The sequence below is a fragment of the Penicillium argentinense genome, assembly GCF_028826775.1.
Source record: "Penicillium argentinense strain IBT 30761 chromosome Unknown utg000004l_segment0_segment0, whole genome shotgun sequence".
Lineage (NCBI taxonomy): Eukaryota > Fungi > Ascomycota > Eurotiomycetes > Eurotiales > Aspergillaceae > Penicillium > Penicillium argentinense.
In genome coordinates, this window is record NW_026622663.1 from 1,821,995 (window position 1) to 1,843,166 (window position 21,172).

At 48.7% G+C, this 21,172-nt stretch overlaps 6 protein-coding genes across 6 annotated transcripts; 4 read left to right on the forward strand and 2 right to left on the reverse strand.

Moving 5' to 3' along the window:
• Positions 1–1,758: 1,758 nt before the first annotated feature.
• On the forward strand, positions 1,759–2,456 carry N7532_003595 (uncharacterized protein; the record flags this gene model as incomplete). Its single annotated transcript, XM_056616089.1, has 4 exons — positions 1,759–1,783; positions 1,840–2,014; positions 2,071–2,164; positions 2,217–2,456. 4 exons carry the CDS (start codon positions 1,759–1,761, stop codon positions 2,454–2,456), a joined length of 534 nt encoding a protein of 177 aa, XP_056476446.1.
• A 4,587-nt stretch (positions 2,457–7,043) lies between these two features.
• N7532_003596 (uncharacterized protein) lies at positions 7,044–8,683 on the forward strand (the record flags this gene model as incomplete). Its single annotated transcript, XM_056616090.1, has 8 exons — positions 7,044–7,542; positions 7,604–7,629; positions 7,727–7,802; positions 7,856–8,025; positions 8,085–8,126; positions 8,185–8,312; positions 8,367–8,526; positions 8,579–8,683. The coding sequence occupies 8 exons, from the start codon at positions 7,044–7,046 to the stop codon at positions 8,681–8,683; spliced, it is 1,206 nt and encodes a 401-aa protein (XP_056476447.1).
• A 1,437-nt stretch (positions 8,684–10,120) lies between these two features.
• On the forward strand, positions 10,121–11,235 carry N7532_003597 (uncharacterized protein; the record flags this gene model as incomplete). The annotated part of the gene is made up of 3 exons (XM_056616091.1): positions 10,121–10,447; positions 10,780–11,005; positions 11,063–11,235. 3 exons carry the CDS (start codon positions 10,121–10,123, stop codon positions 11,233–11,235), a joined length of 726 nt encoding a protein of 241 aa, XP_056476448.1.
• A 377-nt stretch (positions 11,236–11,612) lies between these two features.
• Positions 11,613–14,190, reverse strand: N7532_003598 (anaphase promoting complex subunit bimA; the record flags this gene model as incomplete). Its single annotated transcript, XM_056616092.1, has 5 exons — positions 11,613–11,684; positions 11,735–13,288; positions 13,327–13,559; positions 13,614–13,787; positions 13,854–14,190. The coding sequence occupies 5 exons, from the start codon at positions 14,188–14,190 to the stop codon at positions 11,613–11,615; spliced, it is 2,370 nt and encodes a 789-aa protein (XP_056476449.1).
• A 771-nt stretch (positions 14,191–14,961) lies between these two features.
• N7532_003599 (SND2/TMEM208 family protein) lies at positions 14,962–15,581 on the forward strand (the record flags this gene model as incomplete). Its single annotated transcript, XM_056616093.1, has 2 exons — positions 14,962–14,970; positions 15,072–15,581. The coding sequence occupies 2 exons, from the start codon at positions 14,962–14,964 to the stop codon at positions 15,579–15,581; spliced, it is 519 nt and encodes a 172-aa protein (XP_056476450.1).
• A 1,823-nt stretch (positions 15,582–17,404) lies between these two features.
• Positions 17,405–20,950, reverse strand: N7532_003600 (uncharacterized protein; the record flags this gene model as incomplete). The annotated part of the gene is made up of 2 exons (XM_056616094.1): positions 17,405–20,756; positions 20,829–20,950. 2 exons carry the CDS (start codon positions 20,948–20,950, stop codon positions 17,405–17,407), a joined length of 3,474 nt encoding a protein of 1,157 aa, XP_056476451.1.
• Positions 20,951–21,172: the final 222 nt, after the last annotated feature.

Here is a 21,172-nt window from a genome sequence, read left to right on the forward strand (position 1 = left end):
GAGATAATATTATTATCTCTACATATTTGGTCAAATTGAGCAGTCATATGGCTTCCATGTCCATCCAAAATTAGGAGACGCCACTTGCCCTTTGTATAACCATTAGTCAATGGTATAAAGTGGTTTGTTAACCACCGAAGGCCAATTTCATTAGTCGTCCATCCATTATCGCTAACCTCAATATGCCAGTCGCGAGGGAGGTCAATTTCGGAGGAAAACCAGGCCGAATTGTAGGTTTTCGCTTTGAATATGAGCACCGGCGGAAGCGCCCATCCACTCATACAAATTGTTTCAACTGCCGTTACCCACTCACGATTCCCCGGTTGGATTTTAGCCCTTCGTCCATAGTAACCAGCGCGAGTTACTACTTTAGAAGTGCTACAGAGGCCCATTGCGAAGCCAGTTTCGTCAAAATTGTAGATATCGTCTTGGTGGATACCGTATTTGCAAATAACCTCTTGAATAAGGTCAAACCATTGCTGAATTAGCTTTGGGTCCTCACAGAGAGCACGCTGATAGTCCCTACAGCGTGTGTATCGTGTATCAAGCTCTGGCGTGCGCTTAATAAATTTGGTGACCCAATTCTTGCCGACCGTGACCGGAGGACCTTTGCCGCGCTGAGATAGTAGCAAATTTGCCATCTCTCGCACCAATTCATGCCTAGGAGCAATTCCACGGTCGTCCATAGAAAGAACCCAATTCTCTAGCGATTTCTCCTCCAATTCAGTCAATTTATGGCTGTTTGCGCGCGTGGCAGTGCGTTCAGTTGTGCCACTGCGGCGACCGCGAAGGGTAGTACGAGGAACATCATATAGGTCTGCAGCGCGTCGGACAGTCAATTTTTCGTTGTTTTTGAGAGCCTCTATAGCAAGTAATAACCTGCCCTCTTGGTTCTCACGCGTATGGGCGGTAATATTGCGAATTGGTGGCATGGTTGCCGGATGAAGTGGTAGGAAGGGATAGAAAGACGCGTTCGCGGGCGGAGCGGGCGGCTCGGTAGGGTGGGCGACTCGGTAGTGAATCACGTTAATTGTATACCTGAACAATAACCTCAATTTACTGCACTCAAGTTTTTCTACATATCATGAGCATATCGCAGCCAAGGTTTGCAGCCATTGTTTTCAAACAAAGGAGGAGGCTCAATGGCGGAATTCACTACTGCGCTTTCCTTTCATAGAGCCTGCCACCTATTTTGGGCAGTTATGCCCAGTAAATGTAAACAAAGCCTGTGATATATATATACACAACATACACTCAACAAGCTCTCTCTCCTACCCTCCCTATCTTTATTTTGCATAACTCTCCACACATTGTCTCGCTCGCATTTGACATATTGCTCACATATTATTTGCTTATGTTGAAATGGCTGATCACACAAGTTTCGCCACCTTACAGGCCACCAACTACCTCGCGCGTTCTTTGAGGCAGATGGTGTAGAGACTGCTATGAACCCACACCTAGTGTTTGGTTACCACCATGGTTTGTTGTTCTGTTGACCTCGGAAAACATATGCTGATCATATGCAGGCCCTATTATTGACCCTAACCCAAACTGGAAGCCCGTGGCCTGGCATACAGCCCACCTGGCAACCCTCGGTATCAGATCACCGCTGCTGATCTGGCTAACCCGACTGATATGCATCCAAACCCACGTCTTCGGCTATCTAAAATAAACACTCTAGTTTGCCCAGTGGTGGAGAACCCACCCGTGCACCAGTGCGGCCAAACATTTGAGTCGCAGCCCGACTTTCGTCGGCATATGCGTCAGGTGCATACCGGCTGCTGTAGGCATTTTTTTCTTCACATATGTGAGAGTTATGCTAACCAATGAACACTGTAGTTGTTAATCCTGACCGCAAACCTATATCATTTGAAGAGCGTGTCGAGGGTCAGAATACTCTTGTCAACTATGTTCGCAGTGGGCAGTGGCGTCAGGATGTTTTCATGAACGAACCAGGCCGCGGCCCAGCGGCCGGCCCGATTGGCCACTACGCTGATAACCTGACTAATATTGCGTAAGAATTTTGTATGCAGAACTTAAGCATATAGCTAACATATCTGATTGTTCTAGCCGACATGACCGCTACTGGCGCCAGGGATACGGTTCTAATTACCATCGCGAGCAGCAACCCGTCACACCTACTAGTGGCGGACGTAGCAGACGCGTAAGTTAACATTATTTTGTTAATACGCCAACCATATGCCAATCATATGCAGCGCGGACAAAACCCTCCTCCGAACCCCGTTCCATTTATGACCCCCACTCAGCTGCATGTGGCCGACGGCATGAGTACTACCCCTGACGACTCTAGCGAGGAGGAGTATATCTCCGATGATAACGGTAATGAAGATGGAAATAGAGATGGCGACGGTAATGGAGATAGTGATAGCGACAGAGAAGGTACCGGAGGTGGTGATAGTGCTGATGATAGTGCTTTTGCACCTGCTTCTCCTTAGCTGGGCCTTTACGCTGTTAGTCCTCCGAATTAGGATATATATTATGCACATTTTGAGAGGGTAAGTGATCCGTTTTTCGTCATGATAATGATTGACGACTTCAATGTTTTACATCTCAGAACAATATGCAATCAGCGTACACATACTCAATGAAATGAATGTTTTAGATATGCAAAACATATGCTATTCCTATGTACAGAGAACTATTTAACGCAATGAATCTAGCCGTTGCCTTAGCTTCTGAATCCGTTCACGTCGTTCTATCAATTCGATCTCTTGCTGGAGCCGTTCCTCTTCTTTTTGTAGCTCAGCTAACTCAGTCAACTGTGGCTGGATTGATAGTGAGCGAGTTGAGCATGAGCGAGAGCGAGATGATTGAATAGTTTGTGTATCAGATATTGAAATTGAATCTGAATTGATATCTGAACCAGGACGCGGAGGCGGCCCCATAAGCGATGTAGATATTTCAATTGAATCATACGGATTGCTAGGCTTGTAGGGCATATGCGACTTTCTTTTCCGACGTTCTGCTGAAGCACGGTTTCGTATGTCTGGAAAGAAGTTATTACATAAGTTAAACATATGTCAACCATATACTAAAAAACCAGAACTTACTCTTTCGATGACCTGCTTTCGAGATACGTGAAACAGCATCTGCGGGCTTCCATGTTGAGTGGCGACCTTCTTCAGCAGCAAGCTTTGTCTTTTCAACCATATTATTAACATGCCGCTTTGTCCTAAACGTAATAAGTTAGTGATATGTTAACCATATGGAGAGCTGCTAGATACATCAAAATCGCTGCCAAGAGTGACTGCTTTCGTCCAATAGCTTCATTATCCACAAAGTGGCTGCTTTCACAGATCCCAGTATGATGTGGCGCCGCCATCCACCAATAGATTGGAATTCTAGAGGCCTCACGTGTGAGGCCTGCTAATATCCATGGCGTTCGCTTATTCTTAAACCAATTAGCCGTTTCAGGCCATACTTCAGCACATTGATCCATGTACCCAAGAACTGTGGATAGGTCATCCGCTCGGAGTATCAAATCGATAAATGGAGTAGCATCATGGGCCCCGAATTTCTTTTTGAATGCTCGTTTAACATGGGTTTCACAGAAAATTAGCACTCGTTGTAAATGCTCTTGCCATGTCCAACGTGGATCCAACGACGCAAGATAATCACCAAGTCCTAGTATGTTTAGCATATGTTTAGCATCGGGTGAGAGTGAGTGCACAACGAATAAATTCATCTTTCTGTCATTGATCGTATTTCAGATGGAAAATTTTCAACCGTTCAACACCAACGAACTTACAGTTCAAGTCGCTAAATCCGCACTCTACAGCGTTAAGCTACTCCTTGAATCTCTCAGTAATGTTCGACTCAGCAGTAAGCTCGCGACAGAATTATACGATCGATTACCCGCTGTAGAAAACATCATGCGGAGTTTTATATCCAGATTGGAACAACAATGATATCCATTTAACATTACTCTTTGATGCGAAATCAAGCCTAAAAATACACACCTAAATTTACCAGCAAAATCATCCAATGTCCCTATAATTCTGAAAAATGCATCTATCCACCCTCAAAACTGACTATAGGAATCTGATGGCACAAAATTAGAACAGCCTGATGAACTAAACTGTACGTAGGGGTTTGGTCTTATAATAAAGAAAATTGATTGCTGTAATCTGCGTACATATTGTTTGTTGAAAGATTCCTGATTTGAGTGACCTCAGAAATTCCCTGAGATTGGGGCATAGTAGATACAATGCTGTGGGCAGAAAATACTTTTGGGCAGAAAATACTGCCCCAACAACAGCTTCTGTTTTACGCATAGCCGTAGTGACCTGAACCATATTGCCTCGGTCATTGAGACCTGATGTGATCAGTCACTTCCACTTGAAAGTCATATTTATACCAACGATCCCCTTCCCATTTCATCAACTTCCCAAAGTGGTTATATTCATGGTGACTGTGCTCTGGTTGAGTCTGGTCACTAGTGAATTTTCCATTAAACCGATAGTCATGGCCGTGATCATTGATCAGTTTTGATCTATGGCCAACTTGGACAAGAGCAGCGTCGGGATTTTCACACAACTTCCGGAACATCCTATCAGTGGCAGTCTCATATCCGAGTAGATCGACCTCAGCCCAATCTTTAGTATGACTGCCTTCCCAGTGGGAGTGAACGTCTGTTGTATAGTGCTCAATCCGTGGAGTAGCCATCATGAATGATTTCGGAGAATTGCACTCTTCGATTATGTTATTCAATAGCGGTAAGGGCAGTTGTCTTTGGAGAGAAATCAAAATTCTTCTTGTCGTATGTATGCGAACTTCCAAACAGGTTTGACGGAAGGGCAAAGTTGAAATAGATATAAATTTAACTTCCGACTATTTCCTTGGTAGCAGGTGAACAAGGTCATGACGTCAACATCAAAACCTTAGCATGTACATCATATGATCCTTAAATTGAACCAATGAAGTGATCTCCTGAGTTAGCTGATCAGACCAGCGAAGGCGAGTATTTGAGGTAGTTTCACATTGCATAGTCTACGGAGGTACAGTAGCTTATATGACGCAAGACGCGTGTACAGGACAGCTCAAGCTTCTGAACTATACGTCATAGTTATGTTAGTTTCTAGTTCTCGGATATCCCGAGTGGGCACCTACCAGAACATGTTAACTAACGTAATTAACCACCGAGCGGTGAATTTCGCGTCTAGCTTCCCTTCTGCATTATCTCCTCCACGCGTTATTTTTCACCACCACTATCCAAAATGCATATATCTCAAGAAAATCGCACCCAGATGACGATTTCTGCTTTCAAAAATAAAAATAATAATCAAATCAAGATTAAAGGCCGCTGATACGTTTAATGTGTCTGAAACTACCCTTCGCCGTCGACTCAATGAAAGCAAATCACGCGGGGAAACACGCGCACCCAACGTTTATAAATTAAATTAATTTGAAGAAGAGGTGCTTAAGAAGAAACTATAGAGGCCGACAAACGAGGATTTTCAATTCGGCCCGAGTTCCTACGTGGAATGGCGCAGATTCTTCTTCACGAGCGCACATAAGATCCTACTGAAACCCCTGGCGTTAACTGGGCATATAAACGCCATCCAGCACTACGTAAATGATATAACCGGCGGATTACATACCAGCGTGTAAATCAGGAGTCCTAAATATTATTAAACGGTGGTTTGCGACCGTACGAGAGGCTGTTCAAGAACACGGTATCCACGAGGGTGATATCTGGAGCTTTGATAAAACTGGCTTTGCAATAGGGCTCTGCTCAACCCCTAAGGTTATTACTGTAGTAGAGCGCAGTGAAACGCTTCGCAGGGTTATTTAGGGGAATCACGAATGGGTCACAATCATCGAATGCGTGAGCTCCGAAGGGATTTCTATACCGCTAGGATTATCCTAAAAGCCGAATCTCACCAAGTTGCTTGGTATCAGGAGCCTTCTTTTTTTAATAAGAATATGCCCTTTTCAGAAGCTAGAATGGCTGGACAACGGATGAAACTAGCTTTCGCTGGTTAAAGGAGATGTTCGAACCATATGCTAGCAGCCACTCAACTGGTGCGAAGAGGTTGCTTATTCTTGATGGCTATTCTAGCTATCTGACTGCAGAGTTTGATGATTTTTGCAAAGAGAATTCAATAATCTGCCTCTGCATGCCTCCCTATATTTCTTATCTTTTCAACCACTAGATGTTGGTGTTTTTGGGCCGCTTAAACGCGCGTACAGGAAATTGACTGAGGCGATGATAGCTGCCGGTAACAACCACATTGACAAGGAAGACGTCCTATACCTATATCCACCTGCGCACGAAACTGTTTTCAATCGGGAGAACATATACAGTGGATTGGCAGGAGCTGGTCTTAACCCACTTGATCCAGACCGAGTTCTTGAAAAGATTACCTTTCAACTTCGTACGCCAACACCACCTCTTTTAGAAGTTGAAAGTTCAAATTCCTCTACTTTTCAGACACACCATCACACGTGACCAGTGTAAGGCCTTCATGAGGCCGCTGGGTCTTCTATATTTCTGCCGGGAAATCTATTGGAATGAAACGACCAAGTCCTGCTCTTGACAGAGCGTCTCCTTCTCAAGATTGTTCCCGACATGCGTTTGAATCAATTCAAAGCTCCCATATACCAATTTCAATATGTTCCAATACACAAAGAGACGTTTGCTGGCCTATACGGTCATCGGCCCAACTAAATACATCGCTTAGTGGTGCCCTTGACCACGGTGAACATTCCATTTATAAGAGCTTCCGAATTAAACTCCAGGATGGCCAAAAGTCTGGTACATTCATATACTGTACATGGCATGCTAACTTTCGTCGACGTTCTGGCTGCCCCGAGCGAGTTGCGTGAAAAAAGTAATGTCCCCACGATTCATAATTTGCTTCTTGAGAGAATTCAATTGGCTAAAATCATATCAAGCAACTGCCGATACTTCATGTACAGGCATAGATCTGTCATTGAAGGCAGAGGTTGAAGCCGAGCTAAGTGTAAAGAGTGGCATTGAAGCGTGGGGCAAAAATGACTATACCTTCAACTCCCTTACTATGAGACAGGTCTATCATGATTGTATCCCATTCTCCTCGCTGGCGGGACGATCGGAGCATGCTGGCTTCATGGTATTGCCCAATTCCACAAAGTTGGAGAGCCGTGCGTTGGATACACCGAAGGAAGCCAAGCGCCAGTGCGCATGGTCAACCTCACACATTTCATGCCCAGGCAGCGATGACTCGTCTGATGACCCGGATCCTGACTGCGATATGTTGTCTTTGCAGGCCAAAATGCTGTACAAACGAAGTGAAAAAGAGCCAATGGACTACTGCAAGCAGAACACCAGGAAAGATGCCACACAATACGAGGGCTTCACAACCGACGGGTTACAAATCAATTTCCCAACTTTTCCATCCTCCGGAGACTTGGCTAAAAAGTTCGGCGCGTCCAATGTCGTGTCATATGATGGGATTAAACCTGATGACTGCAACGACTTCGACTTTGGAATCGTCACCACTCCCAACGAGCCAGGCAAAAACAAACCACGCTACGATGGTAATTTCTGACAATACGTTGATCATGTTTTGGAATGACCAGAATCTCATCTATTTCTCAGCCGAGCACGTTCTTGGAGCCCAGGTGGTATGTATTGCTTGATCTCGACTCCGATATTCACGCCGTTTCCTTCCAAGTTAACCCGTCATATCTTCCTCAATTATTCAGACATATGACGATTAAGCGATCCAATGTTCTGTCTTATGACAGTGGCTCTGATAACGATGGTGATACCGAAATGGGCGAGGCCGACGATGACGGTGACGTCAATATGGGTGATGAAAGCGACCCTAACTCCAATCCGATGCACTAGGGTTCAATGAACCCCGCCAGGGACACACGGGAGTCATCCACATGTGTGATTACATGAAGGTTTGGTGGGCGAAGAACGATGATGACAAAAATGCCTGGAGTGCCCACAAATTTGTTGCCTCGGCTTATCCTGGGAAAGATGGAAGGAAATGGATAAATGCTGAAGAGTTTGTAGGTTTCTCAATCTTGAATTGCCTAAGAATCCGGGCTGACATGCGAAACCTATCTAGGTGCTTCTTCCTGCATACATCAACTCTTCAGTGAAAGCAAATGTAAGTTTATATCCCATTGCGTTCTTCCCATTGGTAGCATTCAACTGACGACTTCAAGTATTTTGGAGGAAACGAGGAAACTCACAAAACATGTTTGAATGTGATCATGAAGAAGGCTAAAGACAAAAGGCAGCCTGACTGGGGCTCAGCGTTGAAATATGTAAAGGCCCATATTTACTTCTACAAGTAGGTGCGAACCTTGGTCCCAAGGGCGATATCAAGAGCATACTGACAAAGCAGATACCTTGGAACTCCCGAAATCCAAAGGATTCTGGGGAAGCAGGTCAATCGGGTTGTCCATAACATGTATGAGTTTCATCCACATGACACTGTCACACAAGGACAAATACTAACTTCAGCTGGCAAGGAGCAAGCGGAGGACAATCTCTTACAGCAGAACGTGAGACTCTAACTTCGAAAGATCACGAAGACAAACCGCTAATTATCCTCAGATCGGTGGGATCCAGGGATATGTGGATCCAAAAGCCCCTTACCGAAAACAGGACTTCGCAGATGAATGGCGTATCCTCCCCATCGCATCTGTAGCCCGTTCATGACGTCTTGGATTTCATGGTGTTCGATAATGGAGAGGCCAAATGCCCCATGGATATGCCCACAGATAACCATCTTGGGCCTTACCCTTCGTAACTCGCGCTATAAATACCCGTCACCCTTCACCTTGACTCTTCCGGTCGGTCCATACTCGCCATCATTGTCTCCATATAGAGCCGGGACACCGTGAACCACTAAAATATCAGTATCACCGGGGACCCTGCCCTGTCCACACATCGCGAAATGAAGGGTACTGAAAAGCCCAAAAACCGAACTCCGGTGTCAGTGGAGACCCCCGGGCCCGTGTAAGGCTTAGCATCAGCGACAGTACAGTTACGGACCCGCTTAGAGGCTAGCATACTAGGCAAGTATCACCCAGGAAACCCCGTTTCACCACGCCCAGACAGCAGCGCGTAACACTAGGCACTAGGCTATAAGATTGTCTGTCGACTATAATACGTAGCTCGAGTAACCCACCTTTTGTGCTAATATAAGGCCTACCGCAAAACTAGTCTTACTAAAGTTATAGTTAGATATCATCTGATTAGTTAGATACTATTCTTATTAATCACGTTTTAAACCACTCGCATAAGACCTTTAGGTCCTCTTTTGAGCACGTTGGTAATCATAGCAGTTTGAAAAATGTGCTTGGAGCTCTTCTCGGCGTTTTATAAGTTCGGTTACTCAACTTGTCCCAACACTTAGTTTGGGGGGGGGGGGGGGGGGTTTCACGGTCCGCAAGTATAATATTGGCTATTTCTCTCACAGTAGAGGGCTTAGGGGCCGCCTCACGTAAATCTATAGAGAGTATCCACTGAGCAAGCTATTTTTTTTCAAATGCAGTCAATTTATGACTAGTAGCGTGTGTATCAGCTCCATATTGGTGGCCGTTGACGCCGTCCTGTAGCGTAGTGCGGGGGCGGGGTATGTGGTAACGCGCTGGGTATCACGCGAATTGAGTCGATACTGCATTTCTGAATACCTCTAATAGCTAGTAGTATCCGGTATTCCTATTAGATCAAATTCCGGCCTGATTGAGCGTGTTTTGGCTGCATGGAGGGTTGGTTGAAAATAGTGGGTAACCGTCTTGACGCCTTTTTGGTTGGGTGGTCGACTCGGTAGGGAATTACATTAGTAAACAGCTCCCACCACCCATTCTTTTTCTTCTGTCTTCCCTATTAGATCAAGAATGAAGACCCCATGATCTATGTCAGTTGATCGATCTAATTACACTTCTCCAAAGAGAGAATCGTGAACTGACGAACGTACAACTGGCCTCCGAGTTGTCGAGAACAGGCTAGTCCGAAGAAACACTAGCGACCACTTCAAACCACCTCCCTCTTTGCTATGCTCCTCATTATCATCACACAGTCCGGCTTACTCAACGAGAAGGTTTGCCCCTTGTCCTCTTGTCCCCTTCGACTATTAGTACTCGTCAAGCCATGGTTGTCACTCGATCTGCCACACACGCGACACAGCGAAACTCGAAATCAGATCCTGTCAAAACAAAAGCAACAAGAGCAAAATCGAAGGCCACAAAAGCAAAAGCAAAAGTGGCAAAGAGAAATGTTACGAATTCACAGATGAAAAAGTCAAAAACCACCGAGTCCAACCTACCGACAACTTTGCAAGGCTTCGGCAAAAGTCAGAACGGCGGCTTGATGGAGTGGATATCGCTCGAAGTCTTGGCCGATGGCGCGGTCCCGAACGTCGACGAGTACTTCAGTATCTTACAAGAACTGAAACGAAAGAAATCTTGCCTGATCGTGGTACGAGGGCGTGCACATGAACTCAAAGACGTCTAGTGGTTGATACTCGGTAAGTAACTGCAGCCTTGATCTACGGACAAGATAAATATTTCTAATATGAAATAGAGTGGAGCAACAGCACAATCAGAGACGGCTTTGTAAAAACAGATCTGTCTATTCGAGATTCACACAAACGCTTTCATCCCGCTCATGGACAAGAGAGCTTGTCTGGATGATCCGTGGGTGTTCCATGATAATACCCGCAACACCCTTTTTTTCTCCACGAAGGCTCTACGAGAGCGTGATAGTCTATATTCCCACAGATCTATTAGAATCCACTTTTACATCGTTAGGGAAGCTGCGAAGACCAATTCAGGCAGGAAGAGACCTGGTGCGGCCCAGGAACGCCACAACAAAGACCCAGACATCCAATGGACGGGTTTCTTTCCAAGAACCGTGGATGGATGGAGAGCACAGTTGAGTACCGTGGCCAAGCTGCTCGACAGCTGGTATACTACTTCGGATTTGAAGATGAAGAATCGGAGCGGCACTACTTGGAAGGAATGAAATGGAGAAAGCGTACAATGAATGGACGAGCGACGTGGAAGGTGATGTAGCACTTTTTTGACGATTTAGGGAATCTCGGCATGGTCGAGTATGATTCCTTCCATGTTCGATTCTTGGAGATTCTGGAACATGTTGTAGCGGAAGACGCGGTTTTCTTGTCTTTTTCCGCTCCGATTGCGTTTGATAAGTCTACAGAGGCGAAGTCGCCTTGGGATATCTCCGCAATGTATGGGACGAGCTAGATGACCGGGATCTTCCAGACTTATCGAACCAACAAGACCCATGTCGCCCTGTGACACACAATTTCTATGGTATGAAGGCTAATTTAGCATATGTCGATAAGCATGGTTACTGTAAGTCATTGTCTTGGCTCGTGGATCGGTAATGATTATGCTATGCCGCGGTTCACCAGGTCAACGGAACGACGGTACCTGGCTTTCTCACTAATGTACAAAAACACCATGCCGATGCCAGATGTCTACACCTGGAAGACCCGATAAAACTCCGAAGTGGTATGCTGTGCAGGAAAAGCAGAAACAGAAGCCCCTGAGAACGCCCAGCGGCACTCCCTACGAAAACGCAAAAAGAAGAAGCGAATTTGACCCGGAGCATCACAGGTTTATGCCATATCGTCGTCCTCCATATCATCATCCTCCCACTCGTCCATTGCGTCCTTTATAAAATGTGCAGCCTGTCTGGAGGTTAGAACTGAATAAGGGAAGGTGTGACAAGATATCCTACCTTTGGATCCAGATTCAGGGCTGCGGTAAAGTGCTTGATGGCGTTGGGTTTGTCGTGGAGCATTTTGTACAGTTTTCCCAGGAGAAAGTGTACGTTGGCTTCGTTGGGCGCTATGTCCTTCAGTATTTTCAGATCTGCCAAGGCAAAATTGTACTCTTGGCATTTCATGAGGACACGGGCTTTACGGAAACGTGCCAGCACCGAGTGCGGAGCGAGAGAGCAAGCTCGCTCGTAATGAACCAAGGCACCTCGGAAGTCGTCGGTCTTCTCCAAAACCAGTCCAATGCAGCAGATGAGTACCGCATTGGTGGGGTTGATGGACGCAGCGTTGCGGAAGTGATGTTCCGCATACTCGTATTTACCGATCTTATCGTAGACAGTTCCAAGGCCGTACCAAGCATTATAATGTCGATTATCGACATTGATGCCTTGACGGTAAGAGTCGAGCGCCTTGTTGAACTCCTCGTTCGAGACGTACTCGTGACCCTGGAGGGTGAAAGCATAAGCAAATTCTGGATCCAGCATAGTTGCACGCTTAAAGCACTTGATAGCCTGGTCGTGGTCTCGTTCATGCGAGAAAGAGTTGCCAAGGGCACACCAGGCCTGAGGGGATAGTCGATCAACTTCCAAAAGGTGATGAGCGAGATGAGCGAGCTCCACGTCGTTTTTGAGATGCCAAAGTACCGTGGAATAGATTTCCATGTCCTGAAGTCGATTGGGCGCTAAGGCTTGGATGCGAGAGAAATACTTGGCAGCTTCTGTGTACATGGCCTGCTCAAAGTATGCGCGGCCGAGTTGGGCGAGAACCCAGGGGGTCTCGCGGTGCTCCTGTGGAAGCGAATTGAGATGTGAGATCGCTTCAGGGCACTTGTATCGATTCAAAGAAAAGTAGCCAGAGGCAAGTTTCGCGAAGAGACCCAAAAGCGCGTCCAGAGCGACAAGTTCTTTCGTCCTTTCGCTTGCCTTGGGCACCGGGGGAACTCCGGAGTTGATTGGAACGGATGCAGCGCGAGGTTCTTTGCCATCAGGATCAGAAGATTCAATAGGTTTGCGGTTCCCACTGACAACTCGACCAACAGTCGCCGTGCGTGGTTTACCAGATGTACTCCTGATTTTTTTCACTTCACGGCCGTCCTTGCCTGTCAGTGTCGTGCTGGAAAATTTGCTGGTCGTGGGCTTTATTTGAGATAAGAGCCTAACGCTGCGGCGCTGCGGGGCACCCGGTTCGACAGGATGTTGTTGAGGATGAGCAACTTGGCCAGAGACAGTACGTTTGCGATCGCCCACTCGCGGTGCAGGTGGAGGTTCTCGATCTATGGGTCCTGCTGACGGCTCTTCTGATTCTGTTCGTTGCTTGATTTTTCGCATCCCGGTGGTCTTCATCTTGGGGGGCGGGTGGCCGGATTGATCTATATTCATCGTGTGAATTGTGCGGGCTTTTCTAGTAGGAGCCAATGGAGGCTCGCTCGCGGAGTCTGGGCCAGGCACGCTGTTTGCAATACGGAAGTCTTCTGATCCCGATGCGTTGTTCGGGTTCCCTGGTGTCTCCATGCCCTCGTGAGCTACATGGGGGCTACCGATGCGACACTGACTGAACTGCCATTGAATTTCTCCCAGAGAGCCGAGCTACCGTAAGTGCCCTCAGGATCGGCGCGGGAGGAAGGAACCGTGAACGGGTCAGAGGCGGCGCTTCTGTTAGATCGCAAGGCACCTTCTGTTGGTGACAAGACATCTGTGAATGTATCCGCTTCCTCAGGGGTGGAGTTGATCATGGCTCGAAGGTCGGGACCGAGGTCGTAAATATTTGGGACTCGAATATTGACGCCTGTCGAAGGTTAGCACATAATCAGTTGTCCTTTCGGGGTTACCTGGGACAAACCTGTAGCACAGAGACCCGTAAATGCATCCCACATGAACGGATTCAATTTCAAGGAATTCACGTAACAATCCACCGCTTTGTTCACGTCTTTGTGCGCCTGCCACAACTTTCCTAGCAGACAATATACTGCCGCCGCGTCTGGTAGATGCTGCCGTTGTGTTTCGCTATGTTTGTCTAAAAATCAGGTGTCAGTATTTTGGCCACAAAGTTGCAAGAGTTTGGTGGAGGAAAAAATCATACTCCAGTTGTTTTTTGTGGCCCAGAGCGGTTTACTTCGCTCCAGCGCCGTCGCGCCTTCAAGATATTTTTCAAGATCCAAGCAAGCTTGCGCGTAGACATAGACACAGCCAGCATGCAAGCCGCGCCCTGCCGCAGGCTCACTGAACTCCAACGCGGATTTCATTTCGCCATTGAGAAGGTGGCATAGAGAGATTAGGTATTGCGCCTCGAGAGATCGCGGTTCATGAGCGTGGTATCGTTCAGCAAGGAACAGCGCATTGCGGATCATGTTATTGTCGAGATGATAGTAGATAAAATGTCGCAGCTGACTGCCGACATGGCCACCGGAGAATGCCATGATGAGGGGCGCGCGGGGGGTTGAACGCGCGTGGTGACAAGGCAACGTGAAGGGCGGGACCGAAGGATCGTAGGATATTGAGAGGTAATTTCGAGCGCTATTGCAGTTGATTGAAATCGTAAGTCTTTCGTTGCTGCCTCTTTCGAGACTGACGCTTGCTCAAAGGCCGGATTGCCTAGGTGACGCCGTCCGAGACGCGGGGACACGCGATGTCAACAACGACAAAGGAAAACCGCCCATCAACGGCCGCACGACATGAACTTGGGGTCTGCCGGAAAGTCACGAGCGACAGAAGACCTTGTGCTGAAGGCAGGAAGTCTAGCCCGACCTCGATCGGACGCCAGCGGCCAGGAATGTAAACGTAAACGGAGGCCGGAAAAGGTAAGAGCGGGAGTGACGGAGATGGGAGCAGGGAACGCGCAGCTAAGTCGCCGAGGAGGAACGCCCACGCTGCTTTAGTGCAGGTTCATTGCGGAGGTGGAGGGAGCTCGGGATCGCGGTGTTCGTGAAGGTCGTGAAGGTCGAGCCGTCTTATTTTGGTTGCATCGCTCAACTAGTGATTCTGCCGCCGCTCACCGGTTGTGGTGGGCAACAATCGCGGAGGCCGCGAGCTCCGCTGGACCTGCCAGACTTGCTGCACTCTGCATGAACCGCATTGTCGTCAATCTGGGTCTTTGAAATTCCCCGGCGCATTTCCAGGTTCATCAGCCAACCAAACAAACAGACTCCCTCAAAGACTCTGACCTTCCCACTCGGTTCCTTCCCTTCAAAATGGCCCAGGTAAGCTTCTCTAGGTAGCTGCGAGTGGATTCCACATCACGTACCTCGTCTCGACATATCCAATCCATTGTATGTCTCCCAGATCTGACATTCTGCTGCAGAAAGCTGCCAAGAGCCTCGCGGCCCGCAACAGTGCCGTTCTCTTTCGCACCCACCTTATCTCTGCGGCACTACATTTCCTCTTCCTTGCCCTGCACTATGTCTTTGCCCGGCCACGCTCGCTTAAGCCATACTTCCTCATCGCCGTTCCAACTCTCGTCATTGAGTACTATCTAGACCGAGTAGGCCGTCCCCATTACAGCGAAGATGGCTCTCTCCGATCTGCGGGTGAGGATCTCAATGCCACTGGACTGACGGAGTACATGTGGGATGTGCTGTACTGGACCCAGGGCTGCATGGTTGCGGTGTGTCTTTTCAATGACCGAGCCTGGTGGCTGTGGGTTGTCGTGCCCGTGTATTCTGTTTATCTGGCTTATACCACTGTCATGGGCGTGAAGAAGGGCTTCGCGGGTATGGGCGGTGGTGCTGAGGGAGCGGACTATGATGCGCCTATGAGCAAGACTCAGATGAAGAAGGAAAAACGGGGAGCCAAGCATGGAGGTGTTCGTTGATTTGCGGAAGATTGCATGCGATAGTCGGCTTCGAATTGGCAGATGCTCAACGTTATGCCATGTTACTTTTATTGCGAGTCAGACATGTACAATAAAGGAATTCGTTACGAACTGAGAAATACTTACCAACTGATACCGTAATGAAGACAAGTACTTTATTTCCCTCTTTTCCATTCCCAATACCGTGCGTGCGTCGGAAATGACAATTCAGGATACCTCATTGCCGTATCAGTACTGATCTTGAGAGTAGCACCGAGACCTTCCAGCCAAGTTCAGCCTCTTGTTGGCCTCGCCTCCATTATCGAAAGCTAGTTCAGGAAACTGGGCATCGACTCCGATATACTTCGGTCGATTTGGTGCTGAGTGAGGGGCGGGGACAGAATAAAGCAGAACAGAGGATGTAAACGATCGAACTCGGCGCCTGGGAGAGGCAGGACTTCCTGAGGGAGTCGGGAAGGCTGCGCGGATGTCTGGGTTGAAGATACAATACCAAAAATACAGCATGTTTATCACGTTTGTTGTTTTCAACACACTGCCGCGATCTCGATGATGTGTGCTTGTTTTGAAGGGCTTGGAGTGATACCGAAAGGTTCGAGACAGCCAGATTCCAACACTCAATGAAGGATTACACCTCGAAAGTGACTGAAACTGCCTCTTGTTCCAAACAGGACAAACACAACTTTCAGTACCTGACGCCTTCAGCCTCTATTACATCTCTGGTGGATTTTTGAAAGCTAGAAAGTGGAAGTCCTCTAGTTTGAGAGTATACATATATCAACAATACGTAGATTTGGACTTTTGGTCGTCTACGCTGTTTGCAATCGTGCTAGCATGGCCCTTAGGATAATATGACATTCAATGCGTACACAGGCTTTCAGCAAAAAGGAAGCTCTTTATGAAATATATTCCGAGCCCGCCTTCACAGGACATTCAATCGAACATTTGATCGCGCTACTGCGTATTGATACAGTCGTAACGGGATAATGGATGAAGCTTATTGGCACTCCACATCGTACCATCGATGTCACGTGATATAAACTATCTAGGGGATTCTGGGTGACCATACTGCATTGGCGATTGCGTAGCATTAAAGTGGCAGCATTCCGGTGTATGATTGAGAATTTGACTATAATTTGATGTTCTACGCGTTTGGCTGAAGAAAAGGAAGGAGTAATACACAAATCCATACACTATGACGTGAAGAGTCGAGTCATGATATATTTTGATCGGGCCGGACCGCTGATCTATATGCGCTCGGTAAGATAATACAGATCAAAAACTGAAAAATAAAAACACGCCTACTGGTGCAAAAAGCAAAGTAAAAACACTCTGAAGCGTCATGCTATAAATCCACGAGTGTCACACTAGGTAGTGTAGCCCAAGCTAAAAAAAATAGTACGATATACATTAGTGTAACTACTTGAAATACAACACTTGACCGAGCTGAGTGACTTCCAGAACGCATTTGATTTATGTACTGAAGATTACATCGTTGCGAAAAGCACGCCCGAGAACAACAGTAAATCCAAAAGACGAAAGACCGAAATGTCATAGAGCCAAAAAAAGCAAAACATAAAGTGCATCTTGTCGGTCATGAACATATTGCCGTCGTGACAAACTATGTGGGGAATAAAACGTCAATAGCCCCAGGTATGGTGAAGCCCCGCTATGGGAACGAGGTGAGTGAACAGAAAGCTTAGTGTAAGACAGGTAAGATAGAGGGAGGAAAGGCATCAAAAGGGAATAGAGAGAAAAACTATCCCAAAAAAAACTGTCAGACTACTGTACGTATAGAGAAAGATCGCATCCGCGAAGCCAATCCATTACAGCTCATCCTTGGAAGAAGCAGCAGCCTTAATGCTGCTAGTCGTATCCTCGACGTGAGATGCAACTGTCTCGGCGGCTTCGGATGCAGCGCTGTTTGCGCTAGATGCCAGATCAGCTATTTGGGACTGGGCGCTCTCGACGGCAGCGGCAAGGTGGCTTGTGGCGCTTTCCACTGCTCCGGGCTCGCCGTAAATTGCGGCGCTGGCCTTCGACTGGATGTCCTCGATGGCATCCTTGGCGACATCAACGTAGCCAGACTCCTTTCCGTAGACAGCCTCACTCACGTGGACGGAGGCAGTGGAATAGGCATCGGCTGCAGCCTCGACGGCTGAGCTGAGTTGCTGGTTGGCGTTCTCCATGACATCTTCAACATTAGGCACATGTGTGGCATATGCCTGGGCGGTCGAGGAGGCCGACCCGTAGACCTCACCCACGTAGCTTGATGCAGAGGACACCGCGGCAGCCGGGTAGGGGGTTTCATATGCAACACGAAGCTTGCTCAGCACACTCTCAGTGAAAGAAGGCTGCTTGCCGACGAGGAGTTCAGAAACAACGTCCTGAAAAGCCTCGAACTGAGGCAAGCGGTCATGGACAACCTGCTGAAGGTACGGCTCAGGGGTGCCATAGATCTGTTCGCTAGCCTTAGAAACAAGAGCTTCCCAGTGCTCCGAGGCCTGGCAGGAGAGAGACTCTAGAGGTCCCGGGGTGGTTCCATAGAAGGCAGAGCTAGCCGAAACAGACGCCCGAGATAGGGAGGCAGAGGCGGCGGTAAGGGCTGCATGGTAGCGGGAAGAAGCGTCGTCAATAATGCCTTGCGCCTTGCCATCATCTGCCGAGGAAACGACGGAGCTTGCAGAGGCGACCACAGCGGCAAGGCTGGCGGAGGCCAATGAAGAGGCCAGGGAGTACTGGGATCCAGCCGCGTCGATGAGCTCTTGGAAGCCAAGAGGGGCCGGAGTGGGTGTGGGAATGCCATATACTGCCTCGGATGCTGTGGACACAAAGGCAGTGTAGTGATCATGAGCCAGGCCAACAGCCTCATAGTAGCGGCGCTGCGCATCCAAGACAAAAGGCTGGAAACCGGCGGAGCTTGTAGAGGCTTCGGTCTGTCGGACTTGGGCCAGCTGAACGGAGGCGAGACTAAGGCCTTCACTTAGTCTGGAGGATGCAACGGAAGAGATGTGGGCGAGAGGACCTGACGGAGTAGGCGTAGCCTTTACATTTCCGAGCTTCGCCTCAAATTCCTTGGTAGCATATTTCACGGCTCCAAGGTAAGCGGACTCGATAGAAGACAAAACTTGAGCGTGGGCAGGGGCACTGGATTGGGACATCTGTCCCATCACTTGGGATTTGGCAATGTCGTAGAGAACCTTTGCCTGAGAAGTCGAGTCAGCCAAAGCCGAGCTCGCATCGTCATAAGCATTTCCAGCTTTGTTCGCCAGATTTTGCAAAAGGTCCTGATCCTCCTCATCGGTAATGGGCTCCTGCCGGGAGTTGGCATTTGCGGCAGCAACGCCAAATGCAGGCTTGGCAGATCCTTGCAGACCTTCAAAAGCTTCATCGGCGTCCATCTTCTCATCCTGTGAATAATTTTCTGGCTCGGGAGTCTCATTTTCTTGATCACTGGCTGTCGAAGTGGTGTCCTCAGGACCCAGAGAAGTCTCATCTGGCTCCGAAGAATCCTCCAAAGACTCGTCATAGTCAACTTCAGATGTCTCAGCAGGCTCCTCGACCTCTTCCTGCAGCGGCTTAGGGCGGGGCGGGGGAGCTTCAGTTCGGGTCTCGAAATTGTCGCCCACCTCGCGAGCGGCAATCTTCCAATTACCAACATCCTTGAGTCGGACCAGTTCCGTGGCGGTTTTCTCAGCAACATCCATGCCACTATCCAAGATCTCGGAAGCCACAGCCCTGGCGTTGACAACCGATTGGTGGTTCATGCCCACCTTCCGTATCTCGCTACGCCAGTCGTCGAGCTGCGCCTTGAGAGCATGATATCTTGCCCAGTCTTTATAGGTAACATTGTCCATCCACGCCCACCGCATGCCGATTTCTTGCAGGCCGAGGTCACGGATGTTGTCCAGAACATCCAAAGTGGAGTCAATAGCAGCGAAAACCCGGCGTGTGAGCTCATCCTCGAAAGACAAGGACCACTCCCGGAGAGCGTGAGCACGATCCCTCACTGAGATGGCAGAAGTCCGAATCTCACTGACGAGTTCTTCACGGGCCGCTTGCTCTTCTTCCGGCGCATCCTCCTCGGGCAAGGACTCCACAAGCTCATTAATGCGCTGTTTGGTGGAGGCGACCTGGCCGGATGCCACCGCTTGGAGCGCTGTGGACAAGCTTTGACCATGGCCGCTCGCACTGCTCGCGATAAGAGCCGTCACGATTTCCTCGATTCGCCCCTCAAGGTCCTCAATCCCTCGGTTAGCGGCAACGGCAAATTTCTCTTGCCACCTCTCGAGATCCGAGTCGATGCGCTTGCGAGCCTCCTTGGCAATTTCCTCGGGAGAAAGAGTAGGCTGCACGGATGGGGTTCCCTTAGTGGAAGTAGTGGTGACCACGCTAGTGGGAGGACGAAGCGACTGCTGAGAGCTGGTGACAGTCGAAGATACAGGTTGCTCAGTAGTAGAGCCATCGACATCCTCAATGACCGCGCGGAGCCGCTTACCCTCACGGTAACTCGCCAGCCGCTGGCTAATCTTTACTAGCTGGGGCTCAACCTGCTCGGAGTACAGACCAGTAACGTGCGGCCATAGCGAGCTGTTCGCGAAGTAGACCACCGAGGACCAAGTGTAGCGCGCCCCCGGCATGACTTGTGTGGTCAAGATACCCTGACCAGTCGCATAGGTCTTGCCGATAAAGGGCTGAGAACGCGTGTAGAAGGGCACCAGGTGGTCCCAGTAAACTGTGAATGCGGCGTTGCTGGCCTTTTGATAATACGGCGACACCACTGCGACACCCTGCTGGACATATGGATCGACTTCGGCCAGATACAGCTTATGCGCCTTGTCCTGGGCGGCTTCCAAGCGCGGCGTCACTTGGACCTTCCATTGCGCCGCACCATATGCTTGAGCATGCTGCCAGGCAGGGGCACCATACTTCTCATAGCCGGACTTAGCGACGTTGGACGCAGGTGTGTAGACCTGCTGGATGAACACTTCGACGTATGGGCGGGCCTGGTCAACATAGGGCGCCGCATAGGTGTCGTAGTACGGCGTGACATATGGTTCCATGTGCGACCGAGCGATCAGATAGGGCTTGCAGACACGCGGCGACGAGTCTGTCAGATCAGATAGGCGTGAAGGACACCGCAAAAATGGTGTGAGCAAGGTATACCAGATGCATAACCTGTAGTCAGAAAAACAGGGGTTAGTCGCGCTTTATGCTCATTGAGCAGAAGGGCCGGTTAAGTGAGCTTACCGAACGACCAGTCCTAATGTCCACCTGATAGGACTTTTTCTGCGTGTTGAAAATCGAGGAACTGTCTGTGTCTCCTGCTTAACCACCGGCTCCGATACATGTCCATTTTCCTGGCCTGCCATGCTGGCTATCGTCGGTCGATCAGGGCGACACGACCCTTGAGTAAAGTTGCGAGGACGGACTGCGGACCACAGAATTCGAGTCGCGCGAGTCTAGCGTCGAGGAACAAAGGGATCGAGTGTCTGGGGGAATGGTTATTGCTTCATCGGGGCGCGAAATCTGCACCGGTCCCTGGGCAGCGAGTGGAAGTTGGAAGAAAGAGCTCGGCGGGAATGTTCGCGTCG